Here is a 23,173-nt window from a genome sequence, read left to right as displayed (position 1 = left end):
GGATATTCCACATTTTCACTCTCATTATAAACACCACTATCATCTAACCCAAAACGGAAAGCTATAGTCTCAGGATCAATATTAATATCTTGGCCTAAGAGATAGGATCTAATGGCTATAGTTCCACATTGGGTTTCATTTTGAATACACACCGCATTGGAATAGAAAATGCGGACCAATTGTTGATAGACTATGGGTTTAAGCTGAAACAGTTTATCAAACTTCCAAGTTTTAAGAATTGGAAGGTATTCGAAGTCAATGTCAACCATAGCTTGAAGTGAAGGAATACGTTCTTCACGAATTCTATAAGTTTGGAAAGAATTTCTGTACCTAGAGTACAGTTCGTCTCTATGACGCTCAGGCATGTTAAAACAAGAACCTAATAGACTAGTAGGTGGTGGAGGAACGGGATTTGGCGGTTGGTTTGAACGAGAATGACTAGACGAAGTTCTAGGACGTTTGGGATTAGACATGATTAAAGGAAACGGAATAAGGAATATTACTTGCAATTTGAAACACATTTATGCACAATCAATCCCAAAACTCAAATGAGTCCTCAATAATTCAAGGTTCTCTAAACCATATCCTAATGGGCATGTTTTGAAAACTATTAAAATATTTGATAATCATAATAATATAGTTTTCATGAAAACAAAAACAATTAAATCAAAAATCTTACTAATTAAATTTTTTTTAAGTTTCAAAATCCAAATTTTTTTAAAAAAATTGTTTGTTTTGGACAAAATTGGTAGTAAAATCTAGTTTAGAACCAACAAACAATCAATGCCCGATATAATGTACATCCTAGAACTAATTAAAACTAGTTCTAAAATCATAAATTTGTAAAATAGAGTTTTTTTTTTAGAAAAATACCTTGAAAATTCGGATTGAGAGGGATGAGGAGTTGTTTTACACAATTTAATGATTGAAGCAGGTTTGAGAGTTGAAAAGCTTGAAGATTCTGACGAAAAATCGTTGATTTTGAGCAAGAATGGAGATTTTAGAGAGAGATAGAGACGAACGGCTTTGAGAGAGGGGTTTTTAGGTTTTGAGAAAATGAGGCATTTTAACCCAAAACCCGACGGATGCATCGATGCAGTACCCCGTGCATCGATGCACATTCAAGGCGTGCATCGGTGCATCAACATGATGAATCGATGCACATTCAAAGGTATGCCTCGATGCATTAAATGCATCGGTGCATGAGGCACAAAAATGTTCAAAAATCTGTTTTAAAGACTCAAAATGCTAAATTAATTAGCTCTAGTGGTCTTGGCAACTCATATATTGAAAATTAACCATGTTCAATCAATCAAGTTAATCTCTTAAATAATATTTGAACATAAAATTAATTTTCACCAAATAACATAAACTCCCCCTAACTAATAGCAAAGAATGCAATCAAAAATTATCATTATAATCATTTTTCATTTATTCTTAAAAGTGCTAAAAACTATTTTAAACACTAAGTGAAGATAGGTCAGTTAAACCTAATTCTCTCCTAAGTGTCCAAAATCTTTCTTTGTCTAAAGGTTTTGTAAAGATATCAGCTAATTGGTGCAAAGTATCAACAAATTCTAGAACTACATCTTCCTTAGTGACATGGTCTCTAATGAAGTGATGTCTTATTTCAATGTGCTTAGTTCTAGAGTGTTGGATGGGATTTTTAGTGAGACAAATAGCACTAGTATTGTCGCACTTGATAGGAATGGTACCTACTTCAATTGCATAATCAAAAAGTTGTTGTTTCATCCATAAAATTGTGCACAACAACTACCGGCTGAAATGTATTCTGCTTTAGTGGTAGATAATGCAACACAATTTTGTTTCTTTGAAAACCAAGAAATCAACATATTTCCAAGGAATTGGCAAGTACCGGAGGTGCTTTTCCTATCTAATTTGCATCCTCCATAATCCGCATCAAAAAAAGCATGCAAGCTAAAGCTAGAGTCTCTAGGTTACCAAAGTCCTAAACTAGGAGTGTCTTTAAGGTATCTAAAGATTCTCTTAACAGCTAGTAAATGTGATTCCTTAGGGCATGATTGAAATCTAGCACATAAGCAAACACTAAACATAATGTCCGGTCTACTTGTAGTTAGATAAAGTAGAGATCCAATCATTGACCTATATAATTTAACATCTACACATTTACCTCCTTCATCTAAGTCAAGCTTTGTTGAAGAGCTCATTGGAGTCTCATAAGGTTTGCCATTTTCCAGTCCAAACTTCTTGAGCATATCTTTGACGTACTTAGCTTGATTGATGAAGATGCCATCTTTTCTTTGCTTGACAAGAAAAATGAGAGCTCCCCCATCATGCTCATTTCGAATTCACTTTGCATTAGCTTGGAAAATTCTTGGCAAAGAACATCATTAGTATAACCAAATATTATATCATCAACATAAATTTGAACTACTAATAAATCTTTACCTTTATGCTTTAAAAACAATGTAGTGTCAACCTTCCCTTTTGAAAAACCTTTTTCAATTAAAAAATTTGACAATCTTTCGTACCAAGCTCTTGGAGCTTGTTTTAAACCATAAAGTGCTTTTGTCAATTTAAGAACATGATCCGGAAATTTTGAATCTTCAAAACCTAGAGGTTGTTCCACATACACTTCTTCATTTATAAAACCATTTAAAAATGCACTTTTAACATCCATTTGATATAATTTAAATTCATGAAAACATGCAAATGCTAGTAACATTCTAATTGCTTCCATCCTAGCTACGAGAGCGTATGTTTCATCATAGTCTATGCCTTCTTCTTGATTATAGCCTTGAGCAACAAGTCTAGCCTTTTTCCTCACTATATTACCACTTTCATCAAGCTTATTTCTAAATACCCATCTAGTACCTACAGTAGTTTTATTACTAAGCCTTTCAACTAATGTCCATACTTTACTTCTCTCAAATTGATTTAATTCTTCTTGCATAGCCATAATCCAATGTTCATCTTTTAATTCTTCTTTTATGTTCTTAGGCTCTATGCATGAAATAAATGCAACATAATTACAGATATTTCTAAGATAAGATCGAGTAGTTACCCCTTTAGATGGATCACCTATAATTTCACCATCCTTGACATAGTTGTACTCTCTTGGATAAGATACTTCCCTTTCTTCAATGGTTGGATTCTCGAGGGGATCATGAGTTTCCTCATCCTTTGTTTCTTCCTTTGATGATGATTCTCCAACGTCATATCTAACGTCATTTGTATGTACAATGCCTACATCATCATTAACACAAGAATCCTTCCTCGGAAGGGGATTATCATCGAAAACAACATGTATAGACTCTTCTACAACTAAAGTTCTTTTATTAAATACACGATAAGCTTTAGAATTTAATGAATAACCCAGAAAAATTCCTTCATCACTTTTAGCATCAAATTTGCCAAGGTTTTCTTTACCATTATTTAAAACAAAACATTTACATCCAAAAGGATGAAAATAACTAATGTTAGGCTTTTTACTTTTGAAAATTTCATATGGAGTTTTCTTTAAAATTGGCCTAATCATTACTCGATTTACAACATAACAAGCGGTATTTGTGGCTTCCGCCCAAAAATATTTTGGCAAATTATTTTCACAAAGAATGGTTCTAGCCATTTCTTCTAAAGTTCGATTTTTCCTCTCAACAACTCCATTTTGTTGAGGGGTTCTAGGTGCTGAAAAATTATGGCTAATACCATTAGAATTACAAAACTCAATAAATCCAAGATTTTCAAATTCAGTTCCATGATCACTTCTAACATTAGTGATAGAGTAACCTTTTTCGTTTTGGATTATTTTTGAAAATGTGATGAAATGTTCTAATGCTTCATCTTTTGTACTTAAGAATATAACCCAAGTATATCTAGAGTAGTCATCTACCAAGACAAATGCATATTGTTTTCCACCCAAGCTAGTAGTTCTAGTTGTCCCAAAGAGATCTAAATGGATCAGTTGTAAAACACTACTAGTTGATACATCATTAATGGATTTAAAAGAAACTCGCTTTTGTTTTCCTTTAGCACAAGCATCACAGATTTTATCATTATCAAATTTAAGCTTAGGCAACCCTCTTACTAGGTCTCCTTGAATTAACGGTTGCAAAACACTCATACTAGCATGTCCTAGTCTCCTATGCCATAACCAACTATCATGCGCATCCTTAGCAACTAAGCATAAATTAGTCATATCAAAAGAATCTAAATGCACCATATATATGTTTCTTATTCTATGACCAACAAGCATAATCCGATTAGATGCAATGTCAATGACTTTACAATCATTAATTTCAAATAAGACATTGAATCATTTATCACATAATTGACTAATACTCAATAGATTATGCTTTAATCCATTCACATATAGAACATTTTTAATTTGTATGGAAGAGGTATTACCTATTGTACCAATACCTTCAATGTGACCTTTTGAATTGTCTCCAAAAGTCATTTCTCCTCCATTTTTGGCATTAAGCTCAATGAACCGGTTTTTGTCTCCGGTCATGTGTCTTGAGCATCCACTATCAAGGTACCATGAATTTGAATTTGTTTCCCGTGCCTTGTAGCAATGCTCCTTTCCCTACAAACATAGATTAATTTTTTATTTTTGGTACCCAAATTCTTTTGGGTCCATATTCATTAGTTTCCAAAATCCTAGTCCCCTTAGGTATCCATTTGTGTATGATATCTTTATCTTTAGTAGTAATGAGTTCTTTAGGAACCCACATACTTCTAACGATTTTTCCATTAGAGGTTCTTTGGGGACCTCTATGATTGTAGTTTCTAAAACTTTTTCTAACAAAGTTGAATTTTGAATTTTCACCTTTTTCAAAATGTTTTGTTCCAACTTTATCAGAAGAAGTTTTAAGATCATCAATTTTCTTTTGATGATCATCATTTATCTTTGAAAGTAAATTTTGCAAATCTAAAATTTTCTTTTCAAACTCTTCTAGTTTGATTTGCAAATCTTTGATTTTACTTTCAAGATCGTTGTTGGTTTTGGATATAAGTTTGTTTTCATTTTTTAATTTTGAAACATCATTTTTATATTTTAAAAACAATTTCTCATAATCCGAAGGCAACCCATTATATTCCTCTAATAACTCATCATAGGATAAATCATCAAACTCGGATGAGTTAGAGGTTACCTTAGAATCTTTCCCGAATGCCATCAAGCACAAGTTAGCTACTTCTTGTTCCTCTTCATCGAAACTTTCTTCATCGCTCCATGTAGCCACATGAGCCTTATGCTTATTCTTTGATTGACCCTTTTTCTTCAATTGTGGGCAATCATATTTGACATGCCCCATCTTTTTGCATTCATAGCAAATGATTGGGTCCTTCTCTTTCGGTTCATTCTTGAGGCCTTCATTTCGTTTGAATTTTCTTCCTTGATAAGGTCTCATCATTTTTCTGAACCGTTTGGCAAACAATGTCATTTCCTCGTCATCGTCATCATCATTCGAATCACTCTCATCTTTTGTGGATTTGAGAGCAACTCTAATGTTTTTCTTTTTCTCCTTCTCCTTTGGTGTCTCGTCAATCTTGTCGAGGTCCACCTCATCTTCGAGCATCATTTCATGAGTAAGGAGGGAATCGATTAGCTCTTCAAGAGTTAAGGACGTTAGATCCTTAGCTTCGATGATTGTCGTCTTTTTCGATTGCCAAGCTTTTGGAAGGGAGTAGACTAACTTCCTCACAAGCTTTTCATTTGAAATGATCTCTCCATATGATTTGAGACCATTGAAAATCGTTGAAAATCTATTCGTCATAACTTTGATATCTTCATTTGGTTTCATCCTGAAATTTTCATAGCTATACGTTAGAATACTAATCTTTGATTTCTTTACCTCATCGGTACATTCATGAGTGACTTGAAGCTTGTCCCATATTTCTTTGGCAGTTGTACAAGATGAAACTCTTTCGTATTCATCTGGTCCAAGAGCACAAAATATGATATGGATGGCTTTGGAGTTGAGCTGGAACATTCTTGTCCCTCCTTCACTCCACAACCTTGGATGAGTGAGAGGTTTGATGTATCCTTCTTCTACGGCATTCCATGCTCCCATGTCACTTGCTTGAATGAAGTACATCATCTTATTCTTCCAATAGGCATAATTAGCTCCATTGAAGAAAGGAGGCTTGTTGACGGGCATCGAATCGAGACCGGAGTCGAAATTTGAAGCGGAGGCCATTGATGACTTGATAATCGATGTAACTCTTCCCGAATTGACTCAAGAGGCGATTAAACCTTCAAATGAGTGAGGCTCTGATACCAATTGTTGAGTTAATCGATCGACGGAATCGGACAAGAGGGGGGTGAATTGGCAATAAATATTTTAGTGGAAGCTTTTGCAGAAAATTGAAAAGATTTGCACAACGATTTAGAGTGGTTCGACTTTCTCAACCAAAGTCTACGTCCACTACCTTAGCTATCCACACTAAGGATTTTCCACAAATTCACTAATTTGTCTTTCTTTTGAGGACAAAGAGTAACCTTACAAACCCTCAAGAATTATACCCCAAATTCTTGAGAAAACTCTCTCCCAAAGAGAACAATACAAATTTGCAAACTTACAAGGAAATCCTAACAAGGTAGATTGTTTGCACAATTCTAGAACAAAGAAAAGAACACTCAAGAATGAATACTATTGAGTACAAAAGTGTTCTTGAAAGCAAAATGAATATTGAATGAAAAATAGGCTTGAAATGCTCAAACTTGAGGTTTGATGCTTTCTCTTTGATTCTCTCTTGATTCTAGTTGCTTGATGATTCTTGTTGTTGATCAATGGCTTCTAAGCTTGTTTAAATACACCTTGAATCACTTCTGAATGTTGGGGATGATTAGAGGAGTCAATAGAGTCGTTTAAGTGTGAAAACAATTAATTAATACAGTTGGGAGCATCAGTGCATCAATGCATACCCATGGTGCATCGGTGCATCAGTGTAAAATTCAAATATTTTGACCGTTGGAACCTTAGTGCATCGGTGCACTAAGAGTGCAACGATGCATCAAGTGCATTCAATGTTTTAAAATAGCTCGAGTGCATCGATGCATCAAATGCATTTGATGTTCTTATAAAATCCTCAGTGCATCGGTGCATGGTGTGCATCGATGCATGGAATGCATTCGATGTTCAATTTAATTCATGGTGCATCGATGCATGGATTGGTGCATCGGTGCATCACTCTGAAAAATTGATTTTAGGCTTGATTTTGGTTCAAAATACTTTGTGAAAATTGTTTCAAAAATAGTTTAAGTACAAATCACAATTTTACACATTTAGTAAGGATTAAAATTGTTTTTGAAAGACTTGGAGTAATAGTTTGACATTCGATTAATTTGAATCGAATATACTTAGAAAATCATTTGTAAAACATTAAAATTCATTTAAACTTAATTTGTTATATCGAAATATCAAAATGTTTTTAACAATGTTTATGATCAGATATACTTCTAAGGTGGATGACTTGCATCAGTTGAGGGAACATAAATGCAATATATGTTGAAATCAATATTCTATCCAGCCTGCTCGCACCTACATTCAATCCACCCCTGAACCATATAAAGGTACTCCCAGAAATTGGAACATCAATCAAATCCCATCTTGAAATGAAATTCTCAAAAGTTCTCATTGCAGCCGAATGACCATGTACCCCTGCTCTTTCAGATTCCACTCTGACTGTGTTGAAATCTCCACCAACTATAATAGGAATATTCAAGTTTGCAATGACATCATTTAGTTGATCAAAAAATTCCAATATTTCACCTTGAGCATTCGGGCCATACACACTAATTAAACTTATCTCCATATTATTCTGCACTAGCAAACCTGTTAATGCCACAATTCTTCTATGAACTATTTTGGTTCTCACATTGAACACATTGAGATCCCACATTATGATTAGGCATCCCAAGGCACCTTCAGCAGGTGCAAAAACCAGCGCTCTATATATCTTACCTTTTAACCTTCTTTCAATATATACGAAAATTTCAGATACTTTTGTTTCCTGTAACATAACCACATTAGCTTTGTTCGATTCAATTACCCGACTAATAGCTCTTAATTTTTCATTTTTCCCCATTCCTCTAACATTCCATGTCAACACATATATACCCATACTCATAAAAATAAAAAAAACTCACATATTAGAAATCAAACACTGATATGAACGACTTCAAGGCTTACCCGACAGCTCAATTATCTCTAATCTCTCTACCACCTACTTCCTCGATGCTGAAAATTCCACTCCCAAAGCCTTCCCGATTGCTAACGACGCCTCCGCTTCATTAACTATACCCGTATGTCAGCTTGAATTTTCCGCAACATGAATTCCACTTTGATTCATAATACCGATTAAATTTTGCAACACACACAGGCCTTTCACGCTTATCTTTTGCCCCTTGAAATTATTGTTTTTTCTTCAATTTTCGACCACTTTTCTAAATCACCCCCTTTTTAATGGGTTTGATTTTATTACCCGCAGATGAAGTAAAGATGACTTGAGTTTCAACTTTATCAGCACGTGTTTCAATCGAACAAACCTCGTCCGGTGCTTTAAAAGAAGACACCTCTTCAATTGGAACTTCATGAAGTCTTGAGCTATTGGATATTGTTTGATCCACCCAAAACTGGTTTGTTTCTCTATTTATTTCTATTAGCCCAAACCTCTCATAAGTAGGCTGACAAGCTGGCCCAACATTTGATAGAATCAGGACTTCTGTTTGAATTTTTATTTTGTAAACACTTCCATTGATAATGATGAAAACTTTCTCTGAAATAGACGATTCATATTGGACTTCCATCAACATCCTTGCTACGTCAGACCTATCCCGATTACTAGTTTCATCATCGATCATTAGAACTTTACCCCACAAACTTCCTAGATCCTTAAAGAAATTATCACTCCAAACTATAAGAGGCACATCCTTCATGATAACCTAGACTTTGATTGTGATTATGTTCTCATAACCTTCTATTAGTTCCAGCTCATCAAACCAATGTCGAACCAATTCATCTCTTCTTAACCAACATTTGTGACGATCCATTTCTTTCTTGAACTGTATAACAACCAAAAGCGCATGCCAAGGACTTACCTTCACATCGAAACCTTCCGATCTAAAGGCTGTTTGGATTATATCCTCATTATACATACTTTTTATTTTCTCGACCAAACAACTCTCTCTCCACGATATCTTCTTCTTTGGCATAACTATGTTCCTATTGTTTGATCCTCTTATTGGATTAATACTTTAACCTCTCACCTCTGCAAAGTTAATGTGAACAACATTCTTGGTCTCGATTGTTTTAAGAGATTGTTGAAAATCATCAGTTTCTTGTGACTTTCCATCTGCTTCCTACAAACCTCCAAGAGCATCCTTAAAAGACCTGAAATCCCTTAAAGATGGCCTCCACACCTTCTTGATCAATCTAACAGCTTCGACCTTCTTATATTTTGTCTCTGACATTTTATCATGAAAAAATCTGATCCTGAAACCATCCATAATCCTACCATCCACCCTGCGAACCGCTGTGTTTGCTTCAGACTTACTTTTAAACCTTACAAAAACAAATGTAGACCAACTGATTGTCTTTTACTGCTTCTGTACGCAATGAAAACATCGATCACTGCTCTGTGCAACTAAAATGTATCTTTTAGGGTTGACGAGTGAATCATTTTGCTCACATTATTGACAAAGGCGAAATAACACTTAGAACTCCGAGCAAAACTATCTGCTACTCCACACCTCCCTGAAACTCATTTAGATTTTGGTTAACAATTTATTAAATTAACTGAATTATTTTAATTTATTTAATTTACAACAATGCAGATCTAATGAGTCTGAAAACAATACATTTATTGTATTTTCGTTTTTGACACAAATTGAAACAAGAATAATTTGCATCAATAGCCCTTGATATTTCATGATTTTGATTGGTAAGAGATGTCTAAGAATTTCGATAGAATGTGAACTACTTTATTATATTGAGTTAATTTGGTGGACAAATAACATTGTGATGTCTACGCGAACGACTTTTGTGTTCCTTGATTATTTAGGATTCTTTTATTGTTTATGACTTTCAATGTTCTTGACTTTATTATTATATGTTGAAAACAAATTATATAATAAAGTATTCCCCATAATATATACTTGAATGATTATAAAATACAAATAACCTGATAAGTCTCTTTCAATGGGTTGCTTCTTCCTAAAAATGTACTAATGTGTGATTGATTCTGATCATTTTGGCGTGACGTGTATAGATAACGTTTTTTTTTTCATTTTTGCCCCAAACTTTTAGAATTTGATTCAGTTTACTACAAGTAAGAAAATGAGATTTATCGATAGGACCTATATAAAATTTTAAGTTAGGATATAATAAATTTTTAAGAGAGAAAATTTTTCTAAAAATATAGATGGTAAAAATATGTTATAAATTAGAAAGTATAAAAAGTTAAAATATATAATAAAATTAAAATTTTAAAGAAATAACCATATCCCGATCCTTTAATCCAACTTTGATTGCCTATAAAATGGTATGAGAATCAAGGTTAAGTTTGGTACAACTTTTGAAAAGTGATTTTTTAAAAGTGATATAGAAACGAACTTTTAAAAGTGTTTCATAAAAGTGTAATTTAAAATTTAATTGTCTAAGATTATTGTTAAAAAGTGAGTTTGAAAATGTAAAATGCTCATTGTAGATATTATGTTGTGAATTAAAAAAATATAGCAGTTAAATTACACTTATATATGAATCATATCAATTTAAACTATAATATATTCAAAAATTATTATATATGAATTATATCAATTTAAACTATAATATAAATATAAATATAATTATTGTAACGCCTCGATTATCAGGTTAATAGTTTTGGGGTAACCGAGAGAGTTGTTGGGTTAACCTAATGGGTTACTAAGAGACCTTGGTCCATGTATAGGATGAATTGGGCTTGGGTTGAGCCCAATATGAAATAAAAAAGGTATTTTTATTTGGGATTAAATAAGGAATGAATAAAGCTATAAATTTCCCAAAAGTCTTCTAAATGTTGAAATTCTTTTATGAAGCTTATATCACTTGTTGGAATCACCCCTTCATTCTTGTCTTCTTCTTTCTTTCAAAACATTCTTCTTCTCCTCTTCTGGTCAGTAGCCAAATGTGGAAGCTTTGTAGGCCTTTGATCTTAGCTCGAATTTGGTAAGGTAAGGAATATAATCCCCATTCGTAGAGCTTTCTTTTGAGGTAGCCATGGAAGAGGTTTAGTGGAGGTTTGGGTTTTGGAACCTTACAGTGATTCTAACTTGTTTTTAATGTTTAGAGTCACATTTTTATCACTCCTAAGTCTTTTAGATGAGCTAATAACCCATTCTTTTATGGTTACTAGCAAGAGAAGTAGGTGAAAGACAAAGAGAAAGAAGTCATTGGGTGAGCTTGAGGTTGTTTCTTCAACTCCTAGGTGTAAGGTAACACACTTCTAACTCTTCCTTACTATTTATATATCAACATGTGTAGTATTAATGTGTGTATGAGTGCATGAGACATTTGAATTCATATGGGTTTATAGCATGAAAATGGGAATTTGATGTTGTTCATGCATAAAGTAATGACCTTTCATGACCCTTTAATCCTATACACGCCTTAAACAATGATTAAGGGGTCTTGGGAATACCTTAAGAGTGTTTTGAGAGATATTACATGAGTGAAATAGGGTATTTTGGGTTTAGAGTATCAGTAGTGTATGAACAATACCGATATCAGGGGAAGAGTATCGATACCTAAGGTGAGAGTATTAGTACTTGGGGTTTTGTTCAGATTCTAATGAGCCATTTTGGTATCGATATCCATGTGAGTACCAATACCAAGGGAAGAGTAACGATACCTAAGGTGAGATTATTGATACTCGTGTAATTTTTTTAAACATTGAATAGAATTATGGAATTGGTACTTGGGGTAGTACCGATACTACTAAAGAGGAGTATCCATACCCTAAGTAAGGGTATCGATACTGAGTGATATGTCAAATTATGGTGTGCTACTTTAGTATCAATAATCGGGGAAGTATTGATACCCTAAGAAGGAAAGTATTGATACCCAAACCTAAGTATCGGTACCTTCGTGAAGTTTTAGGCTATAAGCCTTATCTATTTTAGAGAGTCAGAAAGGGGTTCGTACGAGTGAGGATTTTGCAAAAGCTTACAAGTGAGAATCTTAATAATTGTGAAATAACATAAGATCTTAATAATGTAAGATTCCACAAGACTTATTGTAATACCCCCAATTTTTTGCTTGTGATTAACATATAAGTTTTGAAAATTTGGGGGATAAAGTATAAATTTTGAAAAGTTTAAAGACCAAAAGTGTAATTTTTAAAAGTTATATAATTTAGACTATAAATGAGCAATTTGTCCTAAAAAAGAATTTTCATGGGAATCAGAATTTTGTTACGGGGTTCGTATTAAAAGTTATTAAACATTAAAGTTCGATATAAAAATTGGATAATCGGATCAAATTGGAATTTCACGAAAATTTGAAGGATGTTAGATAAAGGTTGAAAATATTATTTTCTTAGATCAGTGAAATTTAGCATGGATCAATATAATTGAAGTTAAATTCTCTATTTAGCTGAATTTGGGAAAATTAAGTGACTAAATTACAATTTTCAAAAATTACATGGCTAAAGTATAATTTCAACTTCAAGTTGGTTCATTTTTTACCATGGAATATTTTAATGGAAGATATTACAATGGTAAATGGTAATTATCAAAGTTCATTAATGGCAAAATTGTAAACTAGAATTAAATGAATTTTAAATTCATTTATATTATTATATAGCCAAGTGTAAGTGATATTTTTTTAGGAAAAAGATCATGAAATTTCCAACTTTCTTCTTCTTTAGCCATGGGTTACCATTGTTGGGTAAGCAAGGTTTTCAATTTCATTTTTAAGATTCCATTGTAACACCCCAAATTACAGGTTAGTAGTTTCAGGTTTACCCGAGAGGTAAGTGGACCATGTTAAATTACAAATTAAGTTGTTGGGTTTAATTGGGTTGGCTTTGGGGCCCAATTATTCATAAACATTGGATTTTTAAATAAGAGATAAAATGCAAATGAAAAAAAGTGTAATTAGACCCTTAAGTGAAATAGAAGCTTATTTTAGGGTTTTTATTATGTTTTGGACGTGGGTTCCTCCCACACAACTCTTTATCTTCTTCTTTTCTCTTCTCATTTCCTCTCCAAGCTTACATAACCTCAAGTGGTGGCAATATTTCATTTTCCTAATTTTATTAAGTCTCAAATTCGTCCATCTTACTTCTTATAACATCCTTATGTAAGAATATCATTGTATCTTTGTTGGTTTGAGGAAAAAATGGTAGAAAATCAACCAAGTCAAAAAAGAGTGTCTGGTAGCTAAAGGAGCTTTATTTCAGGTTTCTAAGATCAAGGTAGTGTGTTTCTAATCCTTTGGAGTATTAAGGTTTCATAAATCTATGGTTTTTGCTAAGATTTGTATGATTTGAGCCTTTTATGGTTCATCTTTGATTTCTGAACCAAATCACATTTTAGGCATTAATAATATGTCTAACTGATGCCTTAAGACCCTGAGTAACTTACTAAAGCTTTTGAATAAGTTTAGAAACCAACCCATGTCGTTTTGGGTGATTCTCGAGCTCAAGCAAATCATTCTCAAAAAAATGATCGATCCCAAAGTTTCTGTCCAGTAAAGGATCGATCCATTTTGAAAAGGATCGATCTCTCTCCCTTATAGAAAAATATCAATCCCTCGAAAGAAATGATCGATCCTTTCTCTATTTTGCTCGATGAAAAAGGATATAATTGCATTCATTAAAGGTCCTAAGTATTGTTAAATGTTCTTTTGACCCGTTTAAGGTCTGTAAGATCTAAGGACGATTCGTAATAGTAAGACTTAGTCCGTGAGGGACATAAATGACCAAGCATACCTAAAAACACTCGTAGGAGTAGGTTACATCGGGTGTAACCATATTAATCATAATACACCAAAGTATATTCAATCAAAGATGTATACGGATAGATGTAATCAAAGATCGTTACAAGATATATCTAATAAGTGGTATGATGAACATGTCAGAGATTCGGTAGTGACAAAAAGTATAGGGCTTCGAGAACTTCAGTGAACTTGGAATGGATAAGTCGTTCTACTACCTCAAGGGTTTTGAGAGAAATACAATAAGAGCTTTAGGAGTGTTGTTACCAGTAATGCACTCAAGTAAGGGATCAGGCTAACTAGGGATTCATTCAATAAATAACATGCATAATCGACAGAAATCGTGAAACGCTTAGAGATCTCTCTGAAGTCAGAGATGACTAAAATATCCTTTAAGTGCCAATTAACTTTTCATTAACGTCCTAGGTGAGAGGATGAGCGAGATAGTTTAGGTGAGAGGAAATGGCCTCACCTGACTTCAGTAAGATCGGTAACGAGTAACTGAGCTACTTCGAATTCCTTATAGGGGCACCGACTAACGTATGTTAAGACGTTAGCTTTAGAGAAAGACTTATAATAATAACGAGATAATAATAATTGTGTGATAACTATAAGAGCCTTATGAGGTATGATTACATAAGACTTATGCCCTTGTGTGCAGTTCGGGAAATGGTGAGGACACTCGAGTTACTTTAGTAATAAGACGGTCGTCTTGTGTGCATAGAATATCCATATGAGCCTGGTGCGGATGGTGCTGAGACTGGACTATTCATTCACCCAGAATCACCGTAATTCAACTCCGATGGTGATGATGATGTAGATAAAGTTCCAGCAAATGTGGCACAAACTGCCCTCCAGCACACATGTATAAAGCTGATTATGATGCAATGTACGGGCCAGAATTTGCGGATATGCCTAATCTTGGTGACTATGGATATTACTCATCAATAAATAATGGTGAGTTATCTTTAGGCATTGAGTTTTCAAGCAAGGAAGAAGCGATGATGGCTATCAAAAATTACAATATTCGTAATTCTGTTCAGTCCAGAGTCGACTGCTCCACGACTGAAAAATATGTATGCTACTGTGCCCGACGCGAAAACGGATGTAATTAGATGGTTCGCATATCGAAGAGGAAGAGGAAAAACAACATATGGGAACTAACAGTATACAACGGTCCTCACACATGTTGTGATGGAGGGGTCAACCAAGATCATCCCAACTTGGACTCTGAAGTGATATGCCAAGCCATCATGCCATGGTAAAAGCAAGCTCTCATATAGCTGTTGCAGTGTTGATTTCAGCTATACAATCGCAGTATGGGTATAATATCTCATATAAAAAAGCTTGGTTGGCAAAACAAAATGTCATTGTCAAACTTCATGGAGAATGGGATGCATCTTACAACGAACTTCCAGGTTGGTTTAGGCTGGTACGGACGTTGAATCATGGGATAATTGTGGACTTCGAAACCTCATATGCATACCATAATGATCGAGTTCTACGCGATCGATGTCAATTCTACCGAGTTTTTTGGACTTACCCACAGTGTGTTAATCCTGTCAAATACTGCAAGCCTATGGTCCAAATCGACGATACTTTCTTGTATAGAAAATACAAGCAAGTTTTATTATTGATAGTTGTCCAAGATGGCAATCGCAACATTCTTCCAGTTGTTTTTGCTCTTGTCGAAGGAGAAGATACATATTCTTGGGCTTTTTTCCTCCGAAACTCACGTGCACATGTTATCACGAGGGAGAAAATATGTGTCATTTCAGATCGCGGGGCTGGGATCAAAGCAGCAATGGAGTCTTTGGGTCCAATGTGGCAATCACCTTTTGTCCAACATAGGTATTGTCTCCGACACATTACTGCGAACTAACATGGAAGGTATAAGAAGAATGATGAACGTCAATTAATTGTGTGCATGGGTAAGTGAAAGCAAGTTAGTAAGTTATACATTTTTTGATCATTTTAATTTTGCAAAGAAATCAAGTTATTAAGTTATACATTTTTTGATTAGGTTACGAACTACTTCCTCGAACGTTTGAATCAATGCTTCAAGATTTGTGGGCGAAGAACGAGGAAGGATACGATTACATCAACCTCATCGATAAAGAAATGTGGACGAACGCATATGATTGTGGATATCGATATGGACACATGACGACCAACTTGGCTGAGGCAATCAATTCAACCTTAAAGGGTGCACGTCACTTACCTGTAGCGGCTTTGGTAAAAACTACATATTTTCGTTTAGGGGTGTTTTTTGCGAAGCTCGGGGGACAAGCTGAAACCTGGATGCAAGGCGGTCATGTCTATCACCCTAGATTAGTTGCAGATATACAGAAAAAAAATTATTGCATCAAATGGAATGTCTGTAACAAGCTTCTCTAGAAGTCATGAAATGTTTTGTGTCACATAGTTGTCGCAACCTCTTCAAGGGATTGAAGTTGTGTCGTTAAGAGTAAATCTAAGGGACAGAACGTGCGACTGCGGGTTTTTTCAAGCTCTGAAGTATCCATGCTCTGAAGTATCCATGCTCTCATGTGATAGCAGCTTGCTCGGATACACGTCAAGACTATAACAGTTTTGTGGATCCCGTATACCTACTATATGAAGTTTTTAAGGTATACGAATTTGAGTTTCCCCCATAGGTAATGACAAATACCCTGATGAGGTTAAAGATTGGCTTCCGATTGTACCAAATCTGAGTTTATTGAGGGAGCGTGGTCGTCCAAAATCCAATCGAATTCATTGCGATATGGATATTCGAGAAAGATCTAGACAAGACAGAAGATGTGGGCATTGTAGAAACCTAGGACACATTAGAAAAACATGTCCACTTCTGTTGTTTATCAAATAATAATTCTTGTACTTTACTTTGCATTTACTTCAAGTTAATGTTATTCGATAACTGCTGATGAAGATTAAAAAAATGATACAATTATACGAGATTAGACGTTGGTGTTATATTAACGAATAATTGATATTAACGATACAATAAGTATTAAATGATAAATGATAACCAAATTACAATAACTTATATTAAATGATAAATTAACAAAGTAAGTATTAAATGATAATTAATAAAACAATTACAATAAAAAAGTCCAATAAACAACTACAATAAAAAAGTACTAAATACAAGTATAAAAAAACAAAATCTATCGATGCCTGCGACGCGAATGTGTTCTGTAGGGCGGTGGCTGTCGGTCTCGAGGAGGATTTCTTCGTATCACTGGTTGTGACTCATCGTTGTCATCATCATCACCATCATCATCGTCGTCGTCATCATCGTCGTCGTTCTGAGCAGCTACATTTTGTTGATGAGGAGCTGATGACGATGAAGCACCTCCATAGAATAAGGACCCTCGAGGTGTGACTGACTATCCGACCGGCCTGCGAAAACTGCGAAAACTGGGAAAACTCATAAAACCCAGACATCGTTGAGTGTGAAAACTGTACAGGAGGTGTCTGTGCTGCGACTATGGGTGATAAGGCTAAACCCACCAAAATGTGAGCATATGAACCCCAAGTCAGATTTACAAACATAAACCCATAATAGCCTCCATGAGGGGTCATATAACTCTGTGACGGCGACGGTGGTGACATAAAACCAGGTGAAGGTGGCGGTGGCGGCATATGGTAATGGAAAGGCGGTGGCGACATCATATATGGCTGCGGTATGTAAGCCGGTGGATACGGTGGCTGCTGTGAAGGTCCTGCTGGTACAGTTGAGGATGAACCGAAAGCACCTTCTCTCCGTCCACGAGTCGGGGGACGATGGTGATGTGTCGGTGAACGTCTCTGTCGACGTCGCATAAAGGTCTGCCCTCGTGCATCCTCGGGAAGTAGAAACGGTTTCCCGTTACTGTTGAACCACTCGTAATAACCGTCAGCAACCATCAAGAGGTCAAGTAAAATGGGCTCTCTACGGGGAAGGCGCCGATGTCGATCCTCCCACAACACGACCCACGCATGATACCTCACCAGCCAATCTGTATCTGTCTTGTCGCTTCTATCTGTGCTATGCAACTCGTCCATATTGCGAGGTGCTTCCGGAATTGGTTGAAAACAACCAAATTGCCAGAGCACGCGATCAGTGGAGTGTCACATACAGTGAACTTGGTTGCGCGATTTGTCCGGCATCAGCAACCCTCCTATCAGCTGCAGTATGCATGCCCGTGCATACTGTTTAACTTCATCGTCAGACGCGTCCTCGCTCAACTCCCGAAAATTGGCATCTAACCAATTTAACGGTATCCGTCCACCTTTAAAATTTTCCGGGACACGTCCTAGACTAACCCGACACAAAGTAGTCCAAGAAGCAGAAGATATCCCTGATATCACACCTCCATTCACCGGAAGCCCCAGGTGCATAGAAACATCCTCATGCGTGATCGTGTACTCTCCGCACGGAAGATGGAATGTGTGGGTCTCCAGCCTCTACTAAATACGACATTACACAAGTAGGTATAACTAACTTAAGGTTCCTAATAAAAGGATCTAATATACGGTCTCTCTCCTAAAATATAAATAATTACACAAATTACTTTTTAAACTAATAATCATGCATTAAATAAATTAATTAATTAATTAAATTAAAACATTAAAATGTTACCGTATCAGCAAAGTGTCGAGATATATAATTTCCATCCAACCAAAGTAGACCGCCTTCCATTTTATATATGCAAAAAAATTTAATTAAATAAAATATTAAACAATTAAAATAATTAAATAAATTACTAAAAAATACTAAATATAATGAAATATACATTAATAAGAGAATATAAGAGTATTTGAGAGAAGTTGAGAGGATTTGGTGTGATGAAAGTGATTGAGAATGGGGTATTTATAGGGAGGGATGGGTGTGAACGGGCGGGGGTAGATTGGTAATTAAGGGTATAGCGAGGGGCAGGGGCCGCACCTTTTTGACGCGTGTCAGAATCACAGGTAAGGCGCGACCCCTTCCTCGCGCTATACCCTTAATTACCAACCTGCCCCGCACCATACACACGTGTATCCATGTCAGCATAAGACGTACCGCAGGGGCCGCGCCTTATCTCACGTGACGTCAAATCAGCGTATAGCGCTCTGCAGGGGGCATGCCTTATTACAAAGAGTGTTATATCGAGAAATATAATTTGATCGGTGCCTGATTGAGAATATTAAATTAAAAAGATAATTTTTCGGTAAAAACGCCTTGCTATTATGTCATTCATTATTATTGAAGATTCCTATTGTAGGACCCAAATTAGGATTAGGGTTTAGCCGTGCTATACAAGGGTCCCTCTTTCAAATGCTATAAACTATTTCATAAAAGAAAATGCTATAAACTATGCTTTTACCTCTCGGTGTCTAGACCCCTAACAAGCTAGTTATTACAGCGCTGCCCCCTTCTCTCTCTTTTTTTTTTAACTCTATAATTAGTAAATGCAAACATAATGTAATCAAATTGTATGATTTAAAATTATTAAAAAATTAAAATATATTGTAAAAAAAATTAAAAATATAAATTAAATTTATAATAAAGTATAATTAGAGATTAATGACATGATTTATTTCAACAAAATTCATAATTAACTTTTGAATTACGATTATAATTTCAAATGTTATTAAGAACATAGATATTTTTATCAAATTTAAGTACGCAAATTGAATGTTATTAATTTATTGAATGATATTGAATCAAAGGATGCCATAAGCCATTACATTATGCTAATAGCAACACTACTCAATAATTACTCACACATGCAAAAGAAAAAGCTCTACCAAAACACAGAAAATAATCAGTAGCTTTTATAGCAATACATATTTTGGCAAATGTTCTTCCATTCCTCATAGATTATTTTAATTTCCAACGCTGCTGGTTTTCAGTCGAAAACAAATCACTAAAAGCCATGTCTCTCATTTACGCATTTGCAGCAAGAAAGAAAGATACAGCACTTACTTCCTTTTGCCTTTTAAATAAATTAATAATATTATAAAGAAAATTCTATTCCACCATGACAAGAAAGAAGGATACAATCATACAAAGAACCAATCGGCTTTTATTTTTTTTTACAGTGTAAAGCTCCCCTACCCCATCGTATAAGTAATATATTTATTTAGCTAACAAATAATAAATTATAAAAAGAAAAAAGGAAAACAATTAAACCCCACTACATATAAAATTAAAAATTACACTTCATGTGCATGTGCATGTGGATGTGCTGTCAATCCAAGTCATCCCCACCGGTTCCTGCTGAATCTACTAAACTCACTCTTTCCCCTCTTCTGACCAACTGCATTTTTCACTTCTCAGATAAAAAAAAATCATGTTTTAATAATCATCATATGTATTTATTTATTACCACAGTAAATATAGTAGTAGTATAGTAAAACCACCTTTGTCAGTGATGATGCATCCAGTTGATGTCATCTTTGATTATAAGTTTCCTTTGTTGTCTCTCGCTCGCCGCCACTGCCTATTCGAGCAGTTTTCGCTACCAACTCGAAATCATTCCCTTCGTATTCATCCTCGGAATCCCCGTCGTCTTCGTCATCTTGAATCTGATCCAGGGTTTCCTTGTCAGCTTCTTCTTCCATCAACGCAGCCGCCACCGCCACCGCCTGGCGGTTAAATTCTTGCTGCGGCGGCCATTGCTGTTCCGGTCGTACCATTAGTGGTGCCATCATGCTGCTGTCTGGCTTAGCTATCTTCTCTTTGTAAAGTGCATCCAGCTGGTGGAAATATGGGCACGTCTTGGAATCTTCCGGCCTCGTCTTGTTGTTTTCTTTGACTTTCTTGTAGTATTTGTTGATGTTTTCCCATTTCTCTTTGCATCTCTTTGCGCTCCGATTATAACCCATATTTCTCATGGCGGATGAGATAACCTCCCACAGAGGACCCTTTGGCCCGTTTTCTTGATACTTAACGTCCAGATTGGTTCTAAGCTTTATAAGAGCCTTGATTTCAGTTTTCGGCCATCGTGAAGGACTTGGTGAGAGTGAAACTGGAACCACATTATTGTTATTATCATTCACACCATAATCGAAATTTAAGGCTTGTGGTTTCGGCTGCTGCAATGGAGGCGGCAGCAATGGTGTTGATATCGGCGCCGTCGGAGGAGGTGGTTCGGATGGAGGATTCTCTTGTTGCGGTTGAGATTGCACTTGCACCGTATTCGGTACTTGCTGTGCCGATATCTTTTGCAAGAATGCAAGCACTGCAGCATCTTTGGCAGCGGCCTCGGATCTTTCCTGGACTAAAATCTCATGTTCTTTACTGATCCGTGTCATTTCTCTTACCCTCCAAGCTTCTTCTCGAGCCGTCCTTTGCTTCTCGCACTTCTCAACGGCCTGCAAGAAATTGTTCTGCAACTCCTCTTGTTTCACGATCACCTCCTTAGTCAGCCTCTTGAAAAACTCCTTCCATTTCCTCTTCTTCCCGACGCTTCCCTGATACGAATCGTCGTTGGACGTGGTCGAAGACGAGGTCGAAGTCGAGAAAATATTCGACGAGAGGTTAAAAACACAAGGATTAGTAGAATGTACAGGAACCGCCACCGATGGTACGGTGGTGTTGCAGGTTTGAGGTGCATTCACCGTGGGCTTGGAAGGTGAAAATGATTGGAGTGATTGAATATTATTATTTTGAAAGGCTTGTAATTGATCGAAGAAACGGTAAGTCTTGGCCTTGCCATCCACCTTGCTTGTTCGGCCATCTTTGGTTCTCTTGTGGTACTTGTAAACATTCTCGAATTTCTCTTTGCATTTCTTGGCACTTCGATTATATCCAAGCTCAGCTAGTTTCCTGTTAACAACAACTTCTGTTTACTATTTTCACAAATTCGGCAATGGAATAGAATATGTGACATTAATAAAAGAGAAAAACAACCCCACAAGAAAGTAAAAACCTAAGCAGCTAAAAGCTCGCATGGGAAACTCACACCCCATGTTGGAAGTATGTGTAGACATTTATTAGGCTGATTTGGACAAGAAAGCTAAAATAAACAACAATTATCACCATCTGGGCTTTTTTTCTGTTAAGTTTTAAATGCAGAATTCAATTCCCAGTTTGTAAAGCACTGAATTCCATGGAACTGAATTATGCTTTCTGGGGTTCCGAGGAAAATTATCAATACTTGTATATATCAGATGATTCTATGAGCTATGGATACTATCTTAAAAGAGAAACCTAAATTCAGCTTGGAAATCAGAATCGGGTGATCTGCATGCGAACAGATAGCATAAATTCTCCATCCAATTGAAGAAAAAAGAATTGTAGCTCACCTAGAAATCTCTTCCCACAATGGACCTTTGAGAGTAGAGTCTCGGAAAACGGAATCCATGTCGGAACGTATCTTCAACAAAGCTAAAGTCTCTTGCCTCGGCCATCGATTTCCTCCGAAACTCCGGTCACCTTCATCAACCCTACCTTTATCTTCTTCACCTTCACTTCCTTCATGGATTCCGGCCACCGTCGCTGCTTCGACGGAGCCTTCTATCATACTCGAGTCCCCCATCACAGGACTCTCTCCCCCAGCAATTACAGCACCAAAAAAGGAAAGAAAATAAATGAAGGAAATGGTATAAGAAGCGCAAGGTGAATATTATCAAAGGGTTTTATGTAAGATAGATGTATGGTGAATTTATTTATTTTATTTTATTTGGGTGTTGATCTATCTGTCAATCTCAATTCCTCAATAAATTAAATAAAAATTAAAAGCAATTTACAAACTACAACCTTTTTCTTTTCTTTTCTAATGTTTAATTTATATGAGATCTTTTTTTTCCACGGCTTTTGTTTGTGGGGAAAAAAAGAAGAAAACGTTGATGTGATTAATTTAATTTATTTTTAAAATTTTAAGTTATTTAAGTTAATTTATTTTTATTTAATTTTTTTTCAAGTTTAAACTTGTAAATGTTTTTAAAATAAAAATAAAATATTTTAATCTTTAACTAAGTAATTTAAATATTCTTGTGATTTAATTTTTTTGTTGAAAAATATTTATTTAATCAATGTACAATACTTAATTTCAGAAGAGAAAATTTAAAAAGAGTTACGGTTGAAGAATTAAACTGAACAAAATATAAAATTATGTGACTACTAAAAAAATTTATTGTTAGTCTATTCCTCAATTTTTCTCATACTCTCATTAATATTTTATCTTTAAAAATATTTTTTTAAATAATTAATAATATATTATATAATTTTAAATGACTTT

General features: G+C 35.3%; 1 protein-coding gene across 1 annotated transcript; it reads right to left on the bottom strand.

The window, feature by feature from the left end:
* Window positions 1–20,307: 20,307 nt before the first annotated feature.
* Window positions 20,308–22,605, bottom strand: LOC120199075 (trihelix transcription factor GT-2-like). The gene is made up of 2 exons (XM_039200281.1): window positions 22,239–22,605; window positions 20,308–21,759 (listed from the first exon to the last, which is right to left on the bottom strand). Exons 1-2 carry the CDS (start codon window positions 22,469–22,471, stop codon window positions 20,382–20,384), a joined length of 1,611 nt encoding a protein of 536 aa, XP_039056212.1. The 5' UTR covers window positions 22,472–22,605; the 3' UTR covers window positions 20,308–20,381.
* Between the last annotated feature and the right edge of the window lie 568 nt (window positions 22,606–23,173).

This window comes from Hibiscus syriacus, unplaced genomic scaffold (genome assembly GCF_006381635.1).
Source record: "Hibiscus syriacus cultivar Baekdansim isolate YM2019G1 unplaced genomic scaffold, ASM638163v2 tig00005294_pilon, whole genome shotgun sequence".
Taxonomy (NCBI): Eukaryota; Viridiplantae; Streptophyta; class Magnoliopsida; order Malvales; family Malvaceae; genus Hibiscus; species Hibiscus syriacus.
This window is presented reverse-complemented; position numbering and strand designations above follow the sequence as displayed.

Excerpts from the sequence above, each read along its gene's own strand:
- LOC120199075 (XM_039200281.1), bottom strand. The coding sequence starts at position 22,471 with ATGGGGGACTCGAGTATGATAGAAGGCTCCGTCGAAGCAGCGACGGTG. Across the intron at positions 21,760-22,238 it reads TTGTGGGAAGAGATTTCTAG|GAAACTAGCTGAGCTTGGAT; the intron begins GTGAGCTACAAT and ends TGTTGTTAACAG.